This window comes from Taeniopygia guttata, chromosome 2 (genome assembly GCF_048771995.1).
Source record: "Taeniopygia guttata chromosome 2, bTaeGut7.mat, whole genome shotgun sequence".
Taxonomy (NCBI): Eukaryota; Metazoa; Chordata; class Aves; order Passeriformes; family Estrildidae; genus Taeniopygia; species Taeniopygia guttata.
The window spans coordinates 111509010-111529766 of record NC_133026.1 but is presented as its reverse complement, the minus strand read 5'-3'; the positions used below and the strand labels follow the sequence as shown (position 1 = coordinate 111529766).

The 20757-nt window shown below is 35.2% G+C and overlaps 1 protein-coding gene across 4 annotated transcripts in view; it reads right to left on the bottom strand.

Annotated features, from left to right (window-relative positions):
* Positions 1 to 3954: 3954 nt before the first annotated feature.
* SNTG1 (syntrophin gamma 1) overlaps positions 3955 to 20757 on the bottom strand; it is a 313217-nt gene continuing 296414 nt past the window's right edge. For all 4 annotated transcript variants that reach the window (XM_012571962.5, XM_030266184.4, XM_041713898.2 and 1 more), the window contains 2 exons: positions 19597 to 19707; positions 3955 to 10220 (listed from right to left, as the gene is read on the bottom strand). In XM_012571962.5, the coding sequence (XP_012427416.4) occupies positions 10062 to 10220; positions 19597 to 19707 (270 nt within the window). In that variant the 3' untranslated portion in view covers positions 3955 to 10061. The remainder of the gene's footprint in view (positions 10221 to 19596; positions 19708 to 20757) is intronic.

Sequence of the window (20757 nt, the reverse complement as noted above, 5' to 3'; positions counted from 1 at the left end):
TGGCCCTGAGCTGGTCTTGCTGCAGCACAACAGGTAGACAGATCAGCTGGAGTCAGCAATAGCTCAGGACTCTCTGCACCAAATTTCACTGCACTGCATTGACGTCTTCTGTATAAGCTTGGTTTGTGCATTCAGGCACAATGAAAGCTGTCAGGGCATATGATTGCTTGCTATAAATATATCAAGAAGAGAAGGAGAGATGGGGGAATGACACTAGGGCTGGAAAAAAATAAATAAATTAGGGGATAACACTGGCACGAAGTCAAATAGATATAAACTAGTTACAAATAGGTTTAGGCTGAAATTGGAAGACAGTTTCAAATCATCAGAGCAGTGAGATTCCAGAAGGCTTTCCAAGAAGAGGAAGAGGGCCAAAAGCCTAATTACTTTTAAGATTAGGTTTAAATATTTGTGAAAGGGTTATATGACATTGCTGCCTGAGGGAACTGGATAAGATTCAGTAGCTCAGGCAGCTCTTCCTAAATTCATATTCCTCTGAACATTTTACTGCTATCTTATGAGCCCCTTGGTCATTCATAGTCGTCACAAGATTGCCCTAATTTTCTCACATGGCTCAGATCTCCCTAATACTGCACCACCACTGGGGCCCTCAAACTTCCTGTCAGGGGAGAGAGCTGTGCATGCCTGTGTGGAAATGCTTGCAGCGCCAAGACATGAGTTCTCATTTTGCTTTTGAGTTTCCATGTAAAGTACAGCCTGAGCTCCTGATTCTTGTGAAATGATGAAAGGCCTCAGCTTCACACTTCTTTCAAATATTTGTCTTCTGCTGTGAAGAGAACCTAAGTTGTTTGTGATCTTGCCCAGTCGGACCCTTTGCTACACTTGGTGGAACTGCAGTGCAAAACCACTATCTTGCTTCCTTGCCTCAGTTAAGGGGTTTGACGTGTCTGAGACCTTTTGTCTTCCCTCACTGGACTCTTGAAGCAAAATAAGAAAAAGAATAAAGACATCTAGCTAAAAGGATTTTGTATCTGTTCAAAGGAGAAAGGTGAGAGTTTGGATCTGTCAGCATAAGAACTTTCACTGAAACTGATCTCAGAACTGACCTCTTCACTGCAGCTTATGGTATTTGATGGAGCTTTTTTTTTTCCTAAAAAAAACCTTTTTTAAAGCCTCTGTTTCTAGATGTAGCTTCACATGACAATCTTAGCATCTCATAAAAATATTTTTAATCCTCTAACCCTGCAGCAAAAAAAAAAAAAAAAAAAAATCTTAAAAAGTTTCAGGTTGTACCTTATGTAAGCCAGAAAAACAAAACCACTACTATCGTCTATGCTCACAGTTCTGCAAGGCCAAACCAGGGAGTATGGGGTGGCAGTGCTTCCACACACCCTCTTCCATCTGGTGCTGCTTTTATGGGGTGTGCTTTAGAAAAAAGAATAAATCTCCACTTATGACTTCTGAGCAAGCATTTTTAAGCTAGTAAAATTTTGCTCTCACAGTGTTAAGGAGTCCTGAGCCAGGTCTGGTTGAAATTTGTGCCGCACATGGCATGGAAGAAAGGGCTGGGAAGAAATTCTGCTCAAAGTGGTGAGAAGAGTGTGAATTCAAAGTACACAAAGAACATAGCTGATAAATGCCAATACTTGCTGTAGAGTGAAATCCTCCACTTTTCTGAACAAATATATAGCAATAACAACCATAGCACTACAGATAATAAATTATTTTTATTCTGTTTAGAAAAATTAAAAGGATATAATTTTCAATTTTTAAAGGGGATTGTGTTTAAAGAATACTTTAAAAATACTGCTACTTGATAGGTAAATGTAAGAATAACTTCTTTCAAAACACTGAAAAAGAAGCACTAGACATCTACAAATTTATCATTGAAAAGACAGAAATAATATACTCTTTTAACTGCTGTAGGTCAGACGAACAGGTAAATAGATCATAATTAGTTAAATGCTGCGCCGGCTACCTGCCACGGGCCCGGGCAGGTATAAGGGTCCGGTTGGCACTGCCCGTGTGAAGCCGCGTGGCCGCCCCGTGAGCGGCACCTCAGGGGAGAATCGACTGCCCCCGATGGTGCTGAGAGCTGCCCATGGGTGCGCAGCTTGGGCAACTCTGCACGCTGAGAGGACATGAAGGGATGACAGAAGGACACTTGTATGCCAGCCCAAAGAGTCCTTTATTTCCCCAGGTGGGGCAAGAAAGGTGTCTCTGAGTGGGTGCAGTGACAAATGCCAAAGAAATCAACGATTACAGCAACTTAAATAGGGGGTGGGTGGACAGGGGTGTAAACCTGTCATACCCAGTGGGGATAAACCAGAGAAGGATACAACAACTTATGATAATGTAGTAGGGGTAGGTACAAGGTCAGGGGACAAATAGAAAAGCTGAACTGGAGTGATTGATACAGAAGTTTCTAGAGGAAACTGGGGGTGATTACAGGATTTACAGCCAAAAGTGTATAAACAAACTCAGACTGATGGAACCAAATAAGGAGAAAACAGGGAGAGGTGAGAAGATTGACAGATAACTGGGGAGTCAAGTGGCGGAAATTTTTGGGGTAAACAACTTGGATCAAACCAGCTGTAAGGGGACAAATGGAGGAGCATAAGGCTAACGAACATTGATAAAACCAACTGACTAAATCAGCCCACACCGCAACAAAATGTTTCAAGAATAAATTGTTGTAGGGCTTGGAGTAAAAGTATACTAGCTGTGGAACATAAACATGAATTGAAAGACTATTATTCAAGGACTATATCTTAGGAAATTTTGATTACAAGAGTTTTCATTTGAGGCCAAAACACGTGGGAAAGGCATAAAAGATATCTTAAAAAAAGATAATTCAGAAGACAATAGGCATTTCCAGAAGAAAACCTTTCAGTCCTATGTGAGTCCATGCTCTTAATACAGTTCATAGTTACTGGGCAAATTAAAATGGTGGCTATAAGAAAATTCCTGTACATTTGGAATATACCTAATACCAAGGTACTCCTAACTGTAATATTCTCAGTTTCTCTTCATCTCCTTTTTCTTTTTTTTTTAAGACTTCACCCCTGTCATTTTTTCTGCCTTTTCACTTAAATGAGATATAAACACAAACTTGAGACACAGGAACCTAACTGATGTGGCAAAGCTATGTATGTTTGCTGACCCACAGCAGCCTAATCACTTCAGGGAATGTGGACTGAGATTTTCTTTAACACAAGGTATTCATCACACTTAAAATTAGTTCATTTTTTTTCCTTCTCTTCAAGATGCTGAAAGGGCTGGGGCCACCAAAGAAGATTTCCTTGGGTATAGAACTGAGGAAGGCAACTCCAACCTCAGGAGAAAGCCCTGGGGAGTGCTTTTGGAAGGGCTGAGAGACAGGTGACAATAGCTCTGTTGTATGGGAGCTTACCTGATCTTCCCACACTGGGAGCAAAAAAAAAGGTGTCAAAAATGTGCATGTGAGATGTGCACTGCAGACTCCCACCCTAAATTGTTGCACAAGTGCCTAAATAAAGCAGGGACTCCCCATCTTCCAGCATCTTTTCCCTCAGTCGGGGAAAAAGACAAACAAAATTAAATTCATCAAAGTTGGTTTTGCTCGAGTAGTTGCAGCACCATTTGAAAATTGTTTGGTTTCAAAGATATACCAAAAATACCTTCAGGCACTACAATAATGAGCCTAGGTTAATTCCAACCAACTAAGCAGTTAATTGTCAATGGTAGAATAATCTGGTGGCTGGGTGATAGCTGTATATTGAGCTTCATAGCCAAGGGAGAGTGGGATATTTCTAAAGTTCTAGTCAGGCATTAAGTGGGTGACAGGCCTTGTAGAAATGATCATACAAGTAAGGAATGGTCATTACTTCTATTAAATAAGCAGGTTTTTGGAAATAACTTTATCACCCCAGGTTCTTCAAATATTTTCTTGATTTCCCAGGCTTGGCTTTCAATGATATAAAACTCATACACTGTATGACTGAATGCAAAAGATTAGTTAAAAAAAGTATTTATTTTCTATTTTTCTGCTATGTTTCATTACAAAAAGAAGCATAACAAAAACAAAACAGAAGATAGCATTTTATTAGTGGTACATTAATGAGCTTAAACAACTAGGTGACTTATGCTTGTCACAAATACATATTACAAACAATCACAAAACCTTAACTAAAATGAAATAAATAATTTGAATAGCTTTTCTTAATTTTTTTAATATTTATAAAATATATAGGACTTTCTATTACATTTTTCAGTCATTTTAATCCATAACAAATTAAAATTTATGACATATATTGCAAATATGCTAAAGGGATAAGAATAATTTAAAAAATCTTTAAGTTCCTGGAGGTATGAAATAATAAATCTGTTAATGTTTATCAATTTATTATCATATATCCAGATTGTGCATACCCTGCAAAAATAGCCATTTCTTCAACTAATATACACATGTTTCTTTATAGTATTGTAAGTTTTTAAATATAAAGCTTCATGGATGTATGCTTCTGTTTTACAGTTATGCCTAATATGTAACTTTCATTAATATATACTGAATATATTCCATTAGTATATACTAATATATAGACACATGCATACACACACACAGCCCCCACATACATACACACAGCATTATATATTAGTATATACTCAATAGCAAAAGAATTTCTGTGACAGATAGCTGGAATTCCTGTGGAGAAAATTGTTGAAAGTGGAAGGCATGTATACCACAGCGAAAACTGACTAGGAAATGTAAATGAAAGCATTTGTTTTTACATTGTTCAATATATAATATACAGAATTTCAACAGAATTTTTTTTTTTATTCCAGCATTCCAATGTTTTTTAATTTGATTCCAGGAGGATATGAACCACTGTCTCTGCTTGACTTCCTGAAAATTGAGCCAAGCAAGTAGAAATGTGTTGGCATTATAGAACTTATTCCAGGAAAATTAAATTCTACTTAACAACCCTCCAAGTCAGGAAAGCACTTAAGCACAGTTATGAATTTATTTGCTATAACCTGAAAGTTAATAACACACTCAAGCACTCTTAAGCTCTTGCTATAAACCTCAACACTGTCCCCTGTCCGTGTACAAGGTTTAGAGGTTCCATTATGTAGTTAAGTACAGTTTTGCATCTGTCTGAGCAACAGGAGTGAGGGAACATAGAAATATGCTTGGGGACCCCAGAGCCAATATTCAGGTGTGTGTTTGTGGCAGATGGAGAGAAAGATGCAGCAGGGAGAGGGCTGACTAGCATGGGGTAGCCTGCTTGCAGCTAATAGTGTCCTGGTGTGGTGAGGAAAAAAGTGATGCAAAATAACCTACCCAGGCACCATCAGCCTTTTTCAGCTCCATTCTGCCCCTTGCTGCAGCACAGCATCCCCCTCCAGGAACAGAGCTCCAGGGGGCTACACTGTGAAGCTCAGCTTTTTTAGCTTTTTAGCTTTTTCTCCATGGTGCATGAGCAGCAGTTGCCACAGCCAGAGAGATGGTCGGCACCAGGACCTGGCAGCCTTGCTGGTAGCGTCTCAGAGGGTTTTTCCCTCTGGACTCATTTCAGCTGGGCTGCATGGTCTGAAAGCCCACCAGGACCTGGAACTGGGATGCTTGCTTAGTGTCATCCTGAAAGAAACAGCTCATGTGCTTGATGACGTCTCAGTGATAAAATTGCAGGAGTGGTTGTAGGCAGGAGCCTGGCTTAAAAATCACATTCCTGATAAAATGAAAACACTAAAGTAGAAGCACTTCTAGTTCTTTAGAGAAACAGAGAGAAAGGGAGACACATACACGTGCACCTTGAGAGATCTTAAGCTATATTCCCACCCTGTGTTTCCTTTTGAAGTGCCTGAAGTGCAGCCTCAGGCATCTAAGACAGGTACTTACATTTTGGGAACTTAGAGTCTTCCATGTTTCCCATCATACTGAATTGATCAGAGATGTGAGCTTTAAGCTCCAACTCATAACTGCCTGAGACAGAACTTTTTAAAATCAGCTTTAACTTTGTTTCAGACTTTTTCAGAGACCAAACCACCACATAAAGAAATATAAAGTATAATGCAGGGCTTAGTGTTTTCAGTGTTAATAAAATTTCCAAAAGCTTTATTGGAATTGCTAAGAAAGAATGAAAACTGATCTGAATTTCTAAGGGCAACAGTTTTACATTCTCAAGATCTCCAGTCTTTTCTAACATTTCCTCTGATACAAGAAACATCTTAAGGCATTGAATAAAGCAAATCACATTAAAAGTAACAGACTGCAATGTTGACAACTACACATGTTTAACCGTGCACTTTGAGGTCTTCTGATAAGTCTCTGCATTTACAATAAATAAATATAATTTTGTGGAATCAAGAACTAATTTAGAAAACACGATTTTTCGTGATCCTTTTCTCAAAGCATATTGATACTGTATATTATTGGTTTGTATTCTTAAGAATTCTAGTTTGAATAGACAAAACTTTAAATGATTGGTTTACAAAAATAGCCCTCTTAAAACTAGCTCTTGTCCGTTAAGTTCTTGATGTACTTAGTTAACATAATAAAATGGCCAACAGCTAAAAAAATATGCTAATCTTTATTTCAATGGTGCCTTTGTGCTACTGGAATGCAAAGCTCTTTTGAAAATCTGTAGCTCTTATTTTTAAAAATATGTAGAAAATGAAACATATTCACTTATTGATGAAATCATGAATAAATGTATTAAAATTTGTAACACTTCCATAATAAGCTTATGCTAACACTATAACCTAGCATATGATTAGTTCTGTGAAGACCAGATAATCTAAAATTCCCATCATAAAACAAACCAAATCAAGCCAAATACATTTAGTTATACTTAAGAGTACATATTTTTGGCATACTACATAACATCAATAGGTATGGTACTATAAAGAATTTTCTTCATTAAACGTACTTGAAAATATAATGACATAAAGAGAACAAATTATGTATTATGCTATGGATTGGTTTGTTTACTCTTTCTTGTTAAAATATTTACTTTTACTTGCATACAGATTTTTAGCAAAAGCTGATGGCTCATAATAATTCTGTTTTTTCATAGTCAATGGGCTGTGTTGACTTATGAAACACTTGTATTCATCATATGTTATGTGTGAAATGACAGGCTGCAACACAAAGCCTGAATTTTGACATATGCACATGGAGTTCACTATGCTTTAAATGCAGGTATTTAAATGCAAAATGTAGCCATTTAATATGTTTGTAAATTTTATTTTGGTATTTCAGGATTAGATATAACACAGAATTTAAAATTTTGCCTCTTTGGTACAAGATTGAATTTCTGACCAAGTTGCTCTACAAGGACAAGGTTGGATGCAGAGTCACCTCTGAATATTCTGTGAGGTCACTGCACAAATGTCTGCAGCATTTACAAATCAACACTGACCTGCAGTCAAAGCTATGACATCTTATATTCTCTGAATAACACTTTTCTTCTTGAAAATAAAAGTACTGATGAAGCCCCACCAGTTTACCGCCTTAGAAAAACAACAACAATAAAAAAACAATTTCAAGGCTAATGTGTTTCTTAAATGTTCTGTATTTAATGCACAGTTGCAAAACTCTCAGTGATGAATGCAGATGTTCTACAAACAGAACACTTGACAGAGATCTTCAGGATACCCTGGTAGAGTCTCAAAAGTTCATATCATTAACTCCATTCTGCACAAAGTGTATTTTTGTCTAAATTCTTTGTGGGAGCCTTTAATATAATGGAATTCCTTCATCTACAGAAATTTGCAATGACATACTTTGTGCTGGTTTGGGTAAATGTTATGCTCATTTAAGAATGTCTCCTAAACACCCCTCAGACTCAGTGATGCAACTGCACATCGCATGAACAGTTGAACAGAAAACATTCAACCAGCAGCTGACCAGTTTCAGATTCTGCTATTGCCAGCAGAGGTGGTAGCACATGGCCACACTGTTGTGACAGCTGAATGCTACAGAAATGCACTGAAGTGGAGGAGACTTTTTGGGAGGACTGAGAACTGCCATTAAAAGATATAAGGCTTCTCTTTTGAGCACTGTCAACGTGCTGCCAAAATTTGTGTTTCCAGTATATGCTTTCTAGACAAGGGCAGTGCCTGAGTTAAACAGTGCCATTGTTAAACCTCTTAAACTGTTATAACTTTAGATTTAAAATATCTGGGGTTTGTGTCTCAAGCTTGAGATCCTATGGACAGCCATGGTAGTTTTATCTGTCCTTCAGATGTGACCCACTTATTTAGGGACAATCCTTATTAAAAACTTCATTATGGTGCCTATGAAAACATTGGATTTTGATGTCACTTAAGAGTATTTAATAGCTGGATTGTTACATCATTCCAATGAATTTAGGATGGAAAAAAAATGTGTAGCCCTTGGACGTGTACTAATAGGAAGTACGTGTGTACCAGAAGACCTTTGAAAATGATGAGTTCCCCTCCCCAAATATTTTCAGATTATTTGGAGCTAGTATCAAATTAGATCAGCTATAATACAAAACAATGTTACTCTCACACATGTAAAGCCAAATATTTCTAATGCAAAGCAAAAAAACAGAGGCATGATTTGCTCCTACATTTCATTGCTCTTTAGTCCCTGCCCTGCACTTTGAATTGTTCCCATTTGGATAACCTCTCTTCTGGGTTCACTTTTGAAGTATTAATCATCTTAACACATAGAAAGGGAGGTGACAGAGTTAGCCTTTCTGCTAAATGAGGAAGATGGTGGCCCTGTCTCATAAGTGCTACTAACAAGTCTAAGTGGAGGGGGGAAAAAAAAGGTAATTTTGATTTCATAAATAGAAACCCCCAAAACTGCTACTGAAAATGTATACCTTTTTTCCATCGTCTTCACTTGTGTGTGACATAGTGCAAAATTAAATTATATTATAAAATCGCAACAAAACAAAGTTATTAATTTTAAACTTACAAGTCCTTTATATTTCATCATTAAATGATACTCTGAAACTAGTACTTGATCCAGAGTGATGCAAAAGTCTTAAAAAACAAAGAAATTATGCATTCTGTAATGCATTCTTTATAGTTTATTCAATTTATTCCCATTGTACTATCAATATATATATAAATAACTTATTAAAAATTCAAATGGTAAAATAATTTGTCAAGCATAATGAAAAATATCTGTTTGTTTAGAGTTTAAATGAAACATAAATTCTACGTACGATGTGAAATCAAGGTTAACTATGGAAAAAATTAGATGGGTTGTCTGAAACAATTTCAAACTCTTGTTAACAAAGACAGTTAGATTTATGGTATTTAATTCTTAACAAAAAAAAAACAGAGGAAATAAATAGATGACACATTATTTTTTGTACTTGCACTTAGTTTATAATTAAAATTAAATTCATATGCCATTATTTTTACTTGAAGAAGAGGGACTTACCTACAAAAAAGTGTTATTTCTTTTTGTGGCTTGTTTGTTTTGTTTTTAATGTATCAGACCAACATGGCTATATGTTTGCAGTTGATACTTTTAGATGAAGAGAATAAAATGGAAAAAGTAGCATGATTCCATATATGAACATGAGTATGGATTTACAACAGTGCTTAAAGTGCTTTCTTATTTGAGGAGGTACTTACACAAATGTCTTTTCATGCTTATCTCCTTTGTCACCATGTTCTGTATGCTTGCTCTAATTTATAATATAATTATAGGGCATTATGCTCATACTCAGAGTTTAGTATATTGTCATTAAAAAACATCTGAAAAGAGGAAAATGACAATTCTATTTGTGTATTATTACAGCAATTTGAAAATTTTATTAAATACTCAAGTGCTTAATTTTGCCATTTATTCCTTTGCTTCCAATGCTGCTTAAAGCACTATGTAAGTACAAATAGATAATACTAAAAGCATATCCATCCTATTCTGGGGTTTTGACTAGGATTATTTACTGATGTCTTGCAGAACCGAGATGAAATTACGATCCCACGTGACCATTTATCTGCTGACGATGCAAGATGTCTTGCCTCCAGGATTGGTTTCCACGTACATGGTTCACCAAAGGTCTAAATCTTATGAATATTTATACATTTTTATGTCTCGTTGTTAAGTGGCAGTGCTGTCATGGGGGATGTCAAGTAGAATATTTTAATTTGCTAGTACCAGAAGTTGTGGGAGCAGCAGAAGCTGTGGCTTGGCTGCCTACATACAAAGGGTCCAAACAAGCCACTTTGGCTGCAAAGAATGAGTGGATACAGTGAAGGACTGCAAACAGGTTAGAAAACTCCAGCTCCTGGAATTAAAAAAAAAAAAAAAAAAAAAAAAAAGATTAAACATGAAATGGAAAAACACCCCACAAGCATATAACCAGGAATGAACCACTGTTACAGCTGCAATAATTTTAATAGCTTGATGTAATTCTGCTAATGTACCTTGCAAATCTCCATTATAGGAACTTAGACATTGAAAATAGAACATTCTGTAAATAACTGCTTGGAGGCTAAAATGGACAAATACCTGGATTAAGTGCCTCATAGAAATATGAGATCCTAGTATCTAAAGGGAAAAGAAAGTGACACTATATAATTTTTATTTTCCCTAAGGTTAATGCATATCTGGCACTTTTGTAGTTTAATTTAGATAGAAACTTTATGGCTGTGCAGTAACAGTCTGCACACCTCTGGACTACTACTATTTAACTAATGTATCCACAAAAAATAATAATGTTGAGTTCCATATGTATTACATTTGTTCATCATGTCTTCTCACACTATTAATCAGCTATTAAATCATACTATTAAACAGCTATTTTCTCACCTGATTCTTTAATATATATATTAAAACAGAGAGGGCATTGTGGAGAGGACATAGTGAGAAAATTAGATAAGTTTTCTCAGAACTGGTTTGTGAGACTTTAGAGAGTTGAAGATAAAAAACAATAATTTATTATTATAAACAACTTGCAGGTGTTGTTTTCCTACACTCCGTTTACTTGGTTTTTCAAAGATTGTTTATAAGAAAGATTTTTTTAATTAACAAATCAGGTGAAATGTAATAAGTAATTAACCAATCAGGTCTATCTATCAAAAACATGCATAAAAAGGAGAATCTGAATTAAAACTATACTATGCTATACAAACCAGCCTTCTGTGTCGTTTCTTTTTCAAAAACAACAGGACATATTTTCAAAATATGCTACTATCACACAGTGATAATTTGGATTTGTTATTGGGCCAGAAAAAGAACATACTCCATGTTTTAATTTTTTTAGGACTATTATACAAATTCCTTATTTTTCTGCTTTAATTTAAATTTCTTTATAGCCCACTCAGCTTGTGATTACACTAGCTGGGAGTCTTTTTTTTAGAATTCACTAGAGAGGAAATAAATAAAAACTACATTTTTAACATATATAAATTTGCTCCTTTATGTCTAACGACTTTATCTGATCAATTTTTAGTTATTTTTAGTATGTGTTTTTGAAGCCGGTATTTAATCAATAAATATATGTTGTATTGGAAAGCAATTACTGAGGTACTTCAAGTCATACAAGTCTAGGGAAAGAAGTACAGATTTTACATCTTTCTGCTTTGATTCACTGCCCATATGGATTTTTTCATTGAAACGTGAAGCCAGTAATTGCTATCTGTGGTTTATTCTACTTTTCTTTCCAACTAGCATTGGTATTTCCAGGCTACACAGTGACAGGGTTTTGCTCTTTTGTTTAGAAGAACGTTGAAAATGTTGACATTTCAACACAAATTGCTAAATCTCTCAAATGACATCAACCTGCAATTTTCTGCTTCTTGAGACTTCCTGGAAGACATTGCTTCATGGAATACATGGAGATATTTACAAGGCCCTCATGGGTGAGGAACAACAGCATGAAAGCAGACAGGTGCATGTGCAGTGTCCAGTGAGGTACTGAATGGGTGAAGCTTTGTTCAGGTCTCCTACAGCCTCAGCAGATGTCCTTCAGACATGCTCAGAAATTAACTGATAACTTCCCATGAGATTCTTTAAACTCCCCTTTAATCTCAAAATAAAAGATAAAAATTATGCCAAGTTTCACAAACCTGCCAGCTGTGTCTGTATAAAAAATAACCAATTTAGAGATAGTCTCAGTTTTAAACCCAGAGAGAAAGGCAATTTTATCACTATGTCAAAATGGATTTTTTTTCCTGTCTCAAATTTTAAAATCAGAAAATTTATCAGAAATAAAAAAAAATCAGTGGTCATTCAAAGATCAGGTAACAAGGAATTATGGAAGCTACTTCAGAATAACAACCGTGGGCCATTGGAATTAAATTACTTTTCAGTTAACTTCATATTATTAATTAATTTATTTATTTACCTTTTTAGTACTATGAAAACACACCTGAAGCTTAAGATAAGGGAATAAATATTTAGTTGAACTGTGAAATATTTTTTAATGTTTTTAATATCAATTGCATGTATTCTCTGTGGAAAGACTACAGTTCCCCCTATATCTCAACAAGGTAACCATATTAAAACAAATGCTACAGTTGAGAATTGTTCAAGTCAATTAGGCAACACTACAAGCTAAACGTTGCTACTATCATAATTACAGCTACTGCACACTGAATTTTTACAGTGCATGAGTACAATTATTTCCAAGAGTTATCACAGCTTTCTGCAACAGTAACACATCAGGAGTATCCACTGCTCAATTGACCATCAAGGGAAATGGTGAGGCAACAGAACAGTCTCTGAAGGTCCCACTTGATAATTGTTATCAATACTAGTGACACAAGATGGAAATTACCTTGACTGCAAAGAAGAACACTGAGAAGCCAGCAAATGCTCGGTTATTATTTGCAATGAAACACTATTCCTATTTCAATGAAGAAATGCATTTGTAACTGAAAGTTGAAGCAATATGAAGCACAGTAGGCTGACTGGTATGTGGCAAGTACATGTAGGTCTGATTAATGGCTGCAACTCAGTTCTCAGAAGCCTGATTGATGGGAACAGGACCTATCAGGAACAACACTTCTCAGGCAGATTAGCCTAGTCACAAGAAACCTTAACAAAAAGATACACTCCATGTAGAGCTGCTGACAGACAAAACATGCCCTCACTTCTGCTGGGAACTTGCCCCCTTAGGTGTCTCCAGGTCAGCACTACTGCCAGCAGACACAGGAGAACTCACAGGCTTTTGTGCATCCCCAGCCACCCTGGCTGTTTTTGTACACGCTTTGTCCTCAGCCATACTTTTGTCTGAGTACACTTTCCTCTAGGCAGGGTAGTGTGTACTGCACACATAGTCCAGATGAAGTTTCAAGTGAACAAACAGACAAACCCTAAGAAACCTGAAAAAATATGCAGTTAAGCCGTTGAAGTTGGTACCAGTAGGGAAAGTCACATGTTCTGAATCTTCCAAAAAGCAAAGAAATCCTAATTTAAGACACACCTACTTGTCCATGCACAAGTACACAATTTACTATTATTATAATTTCCAGACTCTTGCCTGTACACCTCACCTAAGACCCTACTCTCCCAGGAATATCACTGTACCCTCTGGTCTTTAAAATGTCTTTCTAAGCTATCTCTTGATTAAACTGCTCCCACCCTATGTTGCTGGCATTATAGCAGCCACCTCCAGATTATTAATCTGAACATCTGCAGTTCCTGCTGAGGACAACGCAAGTGGGCAAAAAGGCATGTGAGAAAGATGCAGTCATTGAAAATGTCAGAAGTATATTGGAATTCTAGTAGCTTTTCACAAAGGAAGTCTGGATTGAAAAGACAAAGAAAGAAAAAAGAGAGTTTTCCTAAAAGAAAACAAACTCCAGAAATCTCTTATTGCATTGTATTATACATATATTACGTAATATGATACAACTACATAAATGACACATTTACAAAATCCAGTAATTGTATGTTTTGAAGTACCCATTACTATAGGTACTTCAAAACATGTTTTAAAAAAATTAAAAAATGTGTTCTCTTTCATCCATATATAAACAGATTATATGAGAAGGTATTTGTTAATCAGAAGTGGAGTTACGTGGTCTCTCTGTATTTGCATAGAATCTGATCTAAAATAGATATTAGACAAATAATCCGTGCGTAAGACATGGGGAGACTAAAAACTGAACCACAGAAACCAACATAAGTCAGAAATCTGAACTCTAAAATTCAATAACTGCAACTGAGCAATCACTCTAAAAAAATCTTAAGGCTGTAAACTTATAACCCATTTAAAGATGACACTCTAAATGTGAAGAGCACTGTGATGCTCACTGAAAAACTCTCAAGGCTAAGAACAAGGATTAATTTAAATTTGCATGGAGAATAGACTTGAAATGAGCAGAAATGTCAGTTTGGAAAATGATGCAAGCACCCATCAAATCACCTTGCAATAGTAGAAAGTGGGTATTTTGTTCACAGTAATGTGATCAGTAATCATTAAGGGTATTTAGATTAGATTTCTTTACAAGATAATTTCAAGTACAAATTAATTGGCATTAATTAATACTAAGGTAGTATTAATTAATAATGAGATTAATTTGAAATCCTTGAAGTTAAACTTTTCCCTTTGCTGATACTATATTTGTGCCTTCTTTGGTTTTCTGCATTCAAATAGATGAAGACAATGGACTGGACCTTCATCTTGATAAACTTGTTTTTGTACCCACTTTAGTTTTGTACTGCTTATTTTAGAAGTTTAACCCATCTGTGAACAAAAGCTCACCTGATGTAGCACAGCAATGTGACTTTGCCGGAGTTTTTCTGAGAGAATTGTTGTGCTGCAAGTTGCAGGAGGTGAAAGCACAGACTGAAGTGTAGCATTTGAGTCATACATGTTTTACCAAGCATACAGAGACCCTCAGTTCCCAGTTTGGTAAAAATCCAATAATATAATTAGATGATTTTTATACACATCACTTACTCCAATGTTTGGAGGCATATGGTTATATCTTGGAACAGGAACTCTCCAAGATTTAAGGTACCCTTCTGTTTTGTCAGAAAAGTATAACACTTAGGTTAAATTGGAGATCACACCACTGAGTTTATTACAGTTCTTAGATTGTGTATCACCTCCAGAAGCTGCTGTGATACTACTGGGACACTAATGGATCATTAAACTATAGCTAAACAAACAGGTAAATTGATAAGTAACTAGATGGGAAGGTCTAAGAGAATCCCTTTGAGACCTTACAGATGCAGAGAAAGCTTTGCCCTCCTGTGCTTATTTTTTTAACCCAAGCCAAACAGCTCAGTAAGAAAAAATACAGGGACATATTGGCTCCACATTCTGTCAAGGTGACAGCTCTATTTTGTGGCTCTCACTCATAAAAATTTTATCTCACTGAGCAAAATTGTGCAATATCTCCTGGTGACTGACAGCTGGGAAATAACCTACCAATTGGAATGTCTAGGGGGTATCAGTGATTAATACTGCCCTTAAGTGGTTTTCTTGTCAGAAACTACTTAGACCTTGCCTTAGATACCTTTTTAGTAAGGTGTTGGCTTTCAGGCACCCTGCTGAAAGCAAACAGACCCACTGGTGTGACCTATGATAATTATTGTTCAGATTTTTAGACTGGAACTGCTTAAATCCATGAGTATCTCTTTTATTCTAGATTATATATCTTTATTTTTATCTATTATTATATATCTTTAAAATAACATAATTTCACTTAGAGAGAAGCCAAACAAATGCATGAGTACAATGTCTCTACGGGAAAAAAAAAGGCAGTATTTGAAATATTTGAATACATAAAATTATTTTAAAGCTGAAAAGAACAATACTGGGAAATAAGTTAAACTGTAACTAAATCCAGAGCACATGCTGTATTTCTCAAGGCATGCCATTTTGAATTTTTTAAGTCAGGCATGAAACACACTATAAAAAATGTTGACAGTGTCATAAAAATATTAGCCATTCAGTGTCAGTGAAGGACTTTCACTTAGGAATATAAACTCTGGTGGCAATTGTTTTTCCCAAAAACAAAAACAAACAAACAAACTCCAAACAAACAAAAAACCAACCAACCAAACAAAAAAGGCAGAACAAAAAAAAAGCTAACTGATGAATGTATGTGGTGCTGGACTTTACTCCAAAATGCATTTTTCCTGGATTTTTCTAACATTAACATTGGTATCTCAGTATGTTCCACCAGAATACAGAGAAGGCGGTAGACAATTATGAAGACAGTATGATAAAATTTAAAATGCTGCTGTATACTTATTTTTTTCCCAAGAAATGTATATCTATAAGTTGGAACACATTTATAAAATAATAACAAATTTATCTAAGTTTGGATCAAAATTCAATAGATAAGCATTTTGACACTTTTGATTCTGCAGATCATGAATAAGTGTTCTAAAGCTAAAGGGTATTATCCCACAGGTTCAACTTGCCATAATCACACACATCTGGGAAAGCATGAGATACACAAAATGTTCTGCATTATAAATGAAGGATGACAGGAAGAATTTGGATTTTGATAGCACATGTTTTTTGTGAAGCTGTTATATAGAATCAAATAATTTACGTTGAATAGGACATTTATGGAGTCCAATGGTTAATCCAGCACCACCAAGTCCACTACTAAACCATGTCCCCAAGTGACACACCTACATATCTACACCATCCCTTTGGGGGTGGTGATTCCTCCACTTCTCTGAGCAGCCTCTTCCAATGATTGACAACCCTCCTGGTGAATACATTTTTCCTAGTATACAACCTATACCTCCCCTAGTGCAACTTGAGGCCATTTCATCTTGTCCATTCACTTTTTAATTATGAGAACAGGCAGACCCTACCTGGCTACAATCTCCTTTTAAGCAGCTGTAGAGAGCAATGAGATTCCTCCCTGAGCTTCCTTTTCTCCAGGCTAGACAACCCCAGCTGCATCAGTTGCTCCTCATCAAGCTTGCGTTCCAGACCCTTCCCCTGCTCTGTTCCCCTTTTCTGGACTCACTTCACCATCTTAATGTCTTTAGTGAATGGCCCAAAACTGAACACAGAATTTGCAGTGTCTGGAATGTTCCCTGCTATGCCCTGCTTCCAGATTGTTATTTGGGAATAAGTAAGCAAAGAGCCCTAATACATTGGTGCAATGGTTCCCCAATTTTTTTTTTTTTTTTTTTATTCTCTGCTGTGTTCTCCTTTCACTACATTCTGATTATTCTTAATTTATTATAACATTGGGGAAAAAAAGGAATAGAACCATAAGGAAAGTGTTACAGCAGTGGGTCTCTAGGCCAGCTGCCAAACAGGGCTGCATTTAACAGGTGATAATAACTGTGGCATGAATATTCATCAGAACCTTTAACAGATGTTTTACAAAATTTCCATCCTCTGATTTCAAATGAAGTCGCATACAGTATTCATGAAATCTGGCATTACAAATATTTCTAAAAATCTGATTAACATTTCTTAATGACTCAACAGTTCCACAAACAGCTCTACTTCTGACTAAGGAATGTAAAGCAAGAAAATAGAGGCTAGACTGTTCCACCTCTCCTTATGATGAATAGTGCTTTGAATCTATGAAAGGTTTAAAGGATACAAAAGGGGGTTATCCACTAAATTGTAAGCTAGCAACTTGAAAATATATGACCCAAGAACCTTCATATTCATTTTACAGACACATTTATCTACATTTCTTAGACTAAGCAACATACTTAATATGTAAACAAATTGGAATGGATAGAAGTTCTCATTATAAATGCCACAGCACATTCCAAAGAAAATATAACCTGACATCTTTGCATAGAGTTGGTATGCTTTGCTCACCAAAAAAATTAATTAAAATTAAGAAATTTTTATTGCAAAATTGAGTGATGTGAAAGATTAAATTTATAGTAAAGAGCAGCAACCAGGGAACAAGACAGCATACTAATCAGCATGCAAGCAGGTTTGTGTAAAACTCTGGCTTCATAAGGTGGAACGTGCTATTTCTACCTCAATAAAAGTTTGGCAGAATTTCCTAGAACTCAATTTGAGTGGAAATAACAATGTGTACAACAAAGACACCAGGATACCTCTAAGGCTTGTCTATGTACAGCATACTTATGTATCTCTAGGTGATTTATATGACAGATATAATTTAAAACATGAAAAAACCCTGTTGGATTTTTTTTTTTCAAAACCTGTATTTTATTCTTTGGTTTTAGTTTTTAATGTAATTCAATATTAAAAATACATTCTAGTTTTACCATTAAAAAAAAAAAAACAAAACAAAGCAAAACCAAAACCCCCAAAATCCCCAAACACCCCAACAGTGTGCCATTCTTGGACTCCTATAAATTTTTGTTAGTGCTAAAATAATGTGTTAATATTACAACAATAGCAGGCAGATATTAGAAAAATATCCTTCAGATGTACATACGAGTAGGATAAAAGTTTACAATTACTTTCTTAAGAGAAAATCATCCTCATGTCATTAGGTTAAACTGTAATGTCTTATTACAGCTGAAAAAATATTCTGTACTACTAAAAATATCCCTGAAGAAAATCAGAAATAAGAAAGTATTTATATTTGAGATGTAGCAGAACATGAAGGTATCAAAACCATGGTCCCCATATTTTATTGCTATTGATTTAATGGGAACTCTTACATACCTTTATTTTACTGAGTAAACCACTCAAAATCAAGTAAATAGCTGCTGGGTAGAAAATAAATAGCACAAAGCATAAAGAGACATGGAGGAAAATGCTTAATGTAGCTATTGGCATTTAAGCACATAACTATCCCAAAAATAATGCATTTTTCCCCTTTACATATTTTAGAATACTCTACATATAGACAATTTATAGACAATTTATTTAACCATATATGTCCCTTATAGACAATTTATTTAAGCATTTCCTTTTTGCTCATGGAATTGTTTTGTTATCACGTTCATTCAGCAATTTTGTCTCCAATACGGTCAGGAAAAACAATATAGTAAATCCTTTAAAAGCAAAGCTTAGACATTGACAAGAAAATAGTCTTTAGGTTTGCACTAAAATTTGGATTCTACTCAAAAAAGAACTTTGACCCAGACTTCAAAGCAGTTACAGCCATCACAGACCTTGGGAAGATCACTTCTCACAAACATTGGGACAGCAAATGCCCTCATTGTCAAAAAACATAAATCGAAGTAAACTTAAAGCCCTAACAGCTACTGTTTTAGTGAATTAACTCTTGAATCAAAAGCACAACTGGAAAAACAACTCTTCTGATTTTGCACTAGACACAGACACTTCAGTCTTGTTAGGAAACATGTATTGAATCCACACTTTTTTTTTCTCTGAGAAATAAAACCAGATTTTCAACCTTTACTGAGTTTTGTTCTCAGGTTGACTTGAGGATATATTTTTTACCATTTCTGCATGATACAGTTATAGGGGCAAAAACAGGGTACTGATGCTCTGAGACAGCTTTATCACAATAACAAAGAGGAGAGTTGGAAAAAAAGTCTAAACCTATATATACCATACAGCCTGTATTTTATTATTTTTAAATCTAATTACATCTTTCAAAAAAATTTTAACTAGATAAAAAAACTAGATAAAGTTTAAATTTAATTGGTTTTCTTTGCATTTTTTGTCCATTAACCTAATATTTCCTGGTTACCATACTTTCCAATTCCCCTAGCGGCTTTGGAAATTGTATATTGCCTTTATACAAACAATGTATTGTTTTTACCTTTGCTTCGATTTGTTTAGTATCTTGGTTTTGGAACAAAAATTTGATTTTGCTCTTCCCATCATCTGAAGAACCTTTGAGCTGGGAAAACTTGTACCTCCAAAGCACAGCCTAAAGGGAAAAGAAAAACAAACAAAATATAAAATATCATACACAAGTCAACGCAGTTATCATGAAAATTGTATTAGAAATGGCTGATCTCCTTCCAAGGAATGTTTTAACACTTCTATGGTACATAATTAAATAAAGCAAGTGTTCTGTGGTCAGACTTTCCTTTAGTCATATAGATATGTTATACTTTGGTAGTGCTTGAATAACACCTGTCAGACTACATTTGTGAAATTTACCCTAAAATTCCTTTATCTATATTTAATATTTAAACAAAAAAGAGAAGGATTTTTTCCACTGATGATCAGTGGATTCCCTGCACTATCTGACGTATTGATCTGACATACGAGCCCTCTGTTTCCATACTAAAAAAATCTAGTATTAACATAAAGGGTATATCATAGTAAAAACAAATGTATATTTTTAAAGGATAAAATAATAAAAAAAATTCTTAAGGAGAATATATTTTGAGTTTATTTATGAGACTTCTAGTAAGGAATTTGAGTAACTCATTAATTCTAACCGTATCTGTGGCCTTTCAAGTAATTATATTATGAGTTGCATTGTGTCTTGTTGAAAAAGACATAATGCTTTCTAAAATAAATATACAATTAATAAAATTTACAGATGTCTACGAAAACATCTTTTAAAAATTATATCTAGTGCGGATTTATGAAAAAAAAATTAATTTTAAACTACTTTGCTTAAAAATGGAAAAGGGCTATTTTTTGTTATCTTTTCAAACTCATTTAAAGATATCCCCCACCATCCAGATATTTCATATTGTTAAAGTATTTAATTGTGATTCCTATAGTATTTCACATAATTAGGAGGTCAACATCACTTATATTGTGCTACTACTTTGATGAACATTGATTTCACAGGCATAAACTCTTTTGTCTTAGGGTTTATAAATTTCTCTCTCTCAGTGGTGTAGGAGGGCCCTTAGTCTTTATCTATGAATGATTTACTATCTACTGGGAATTAAACAGATTATGGTGGAGGTCAAATTTTTAACTGTCCTAAATCTATGCCCTTCTGCTTTGGGATGTA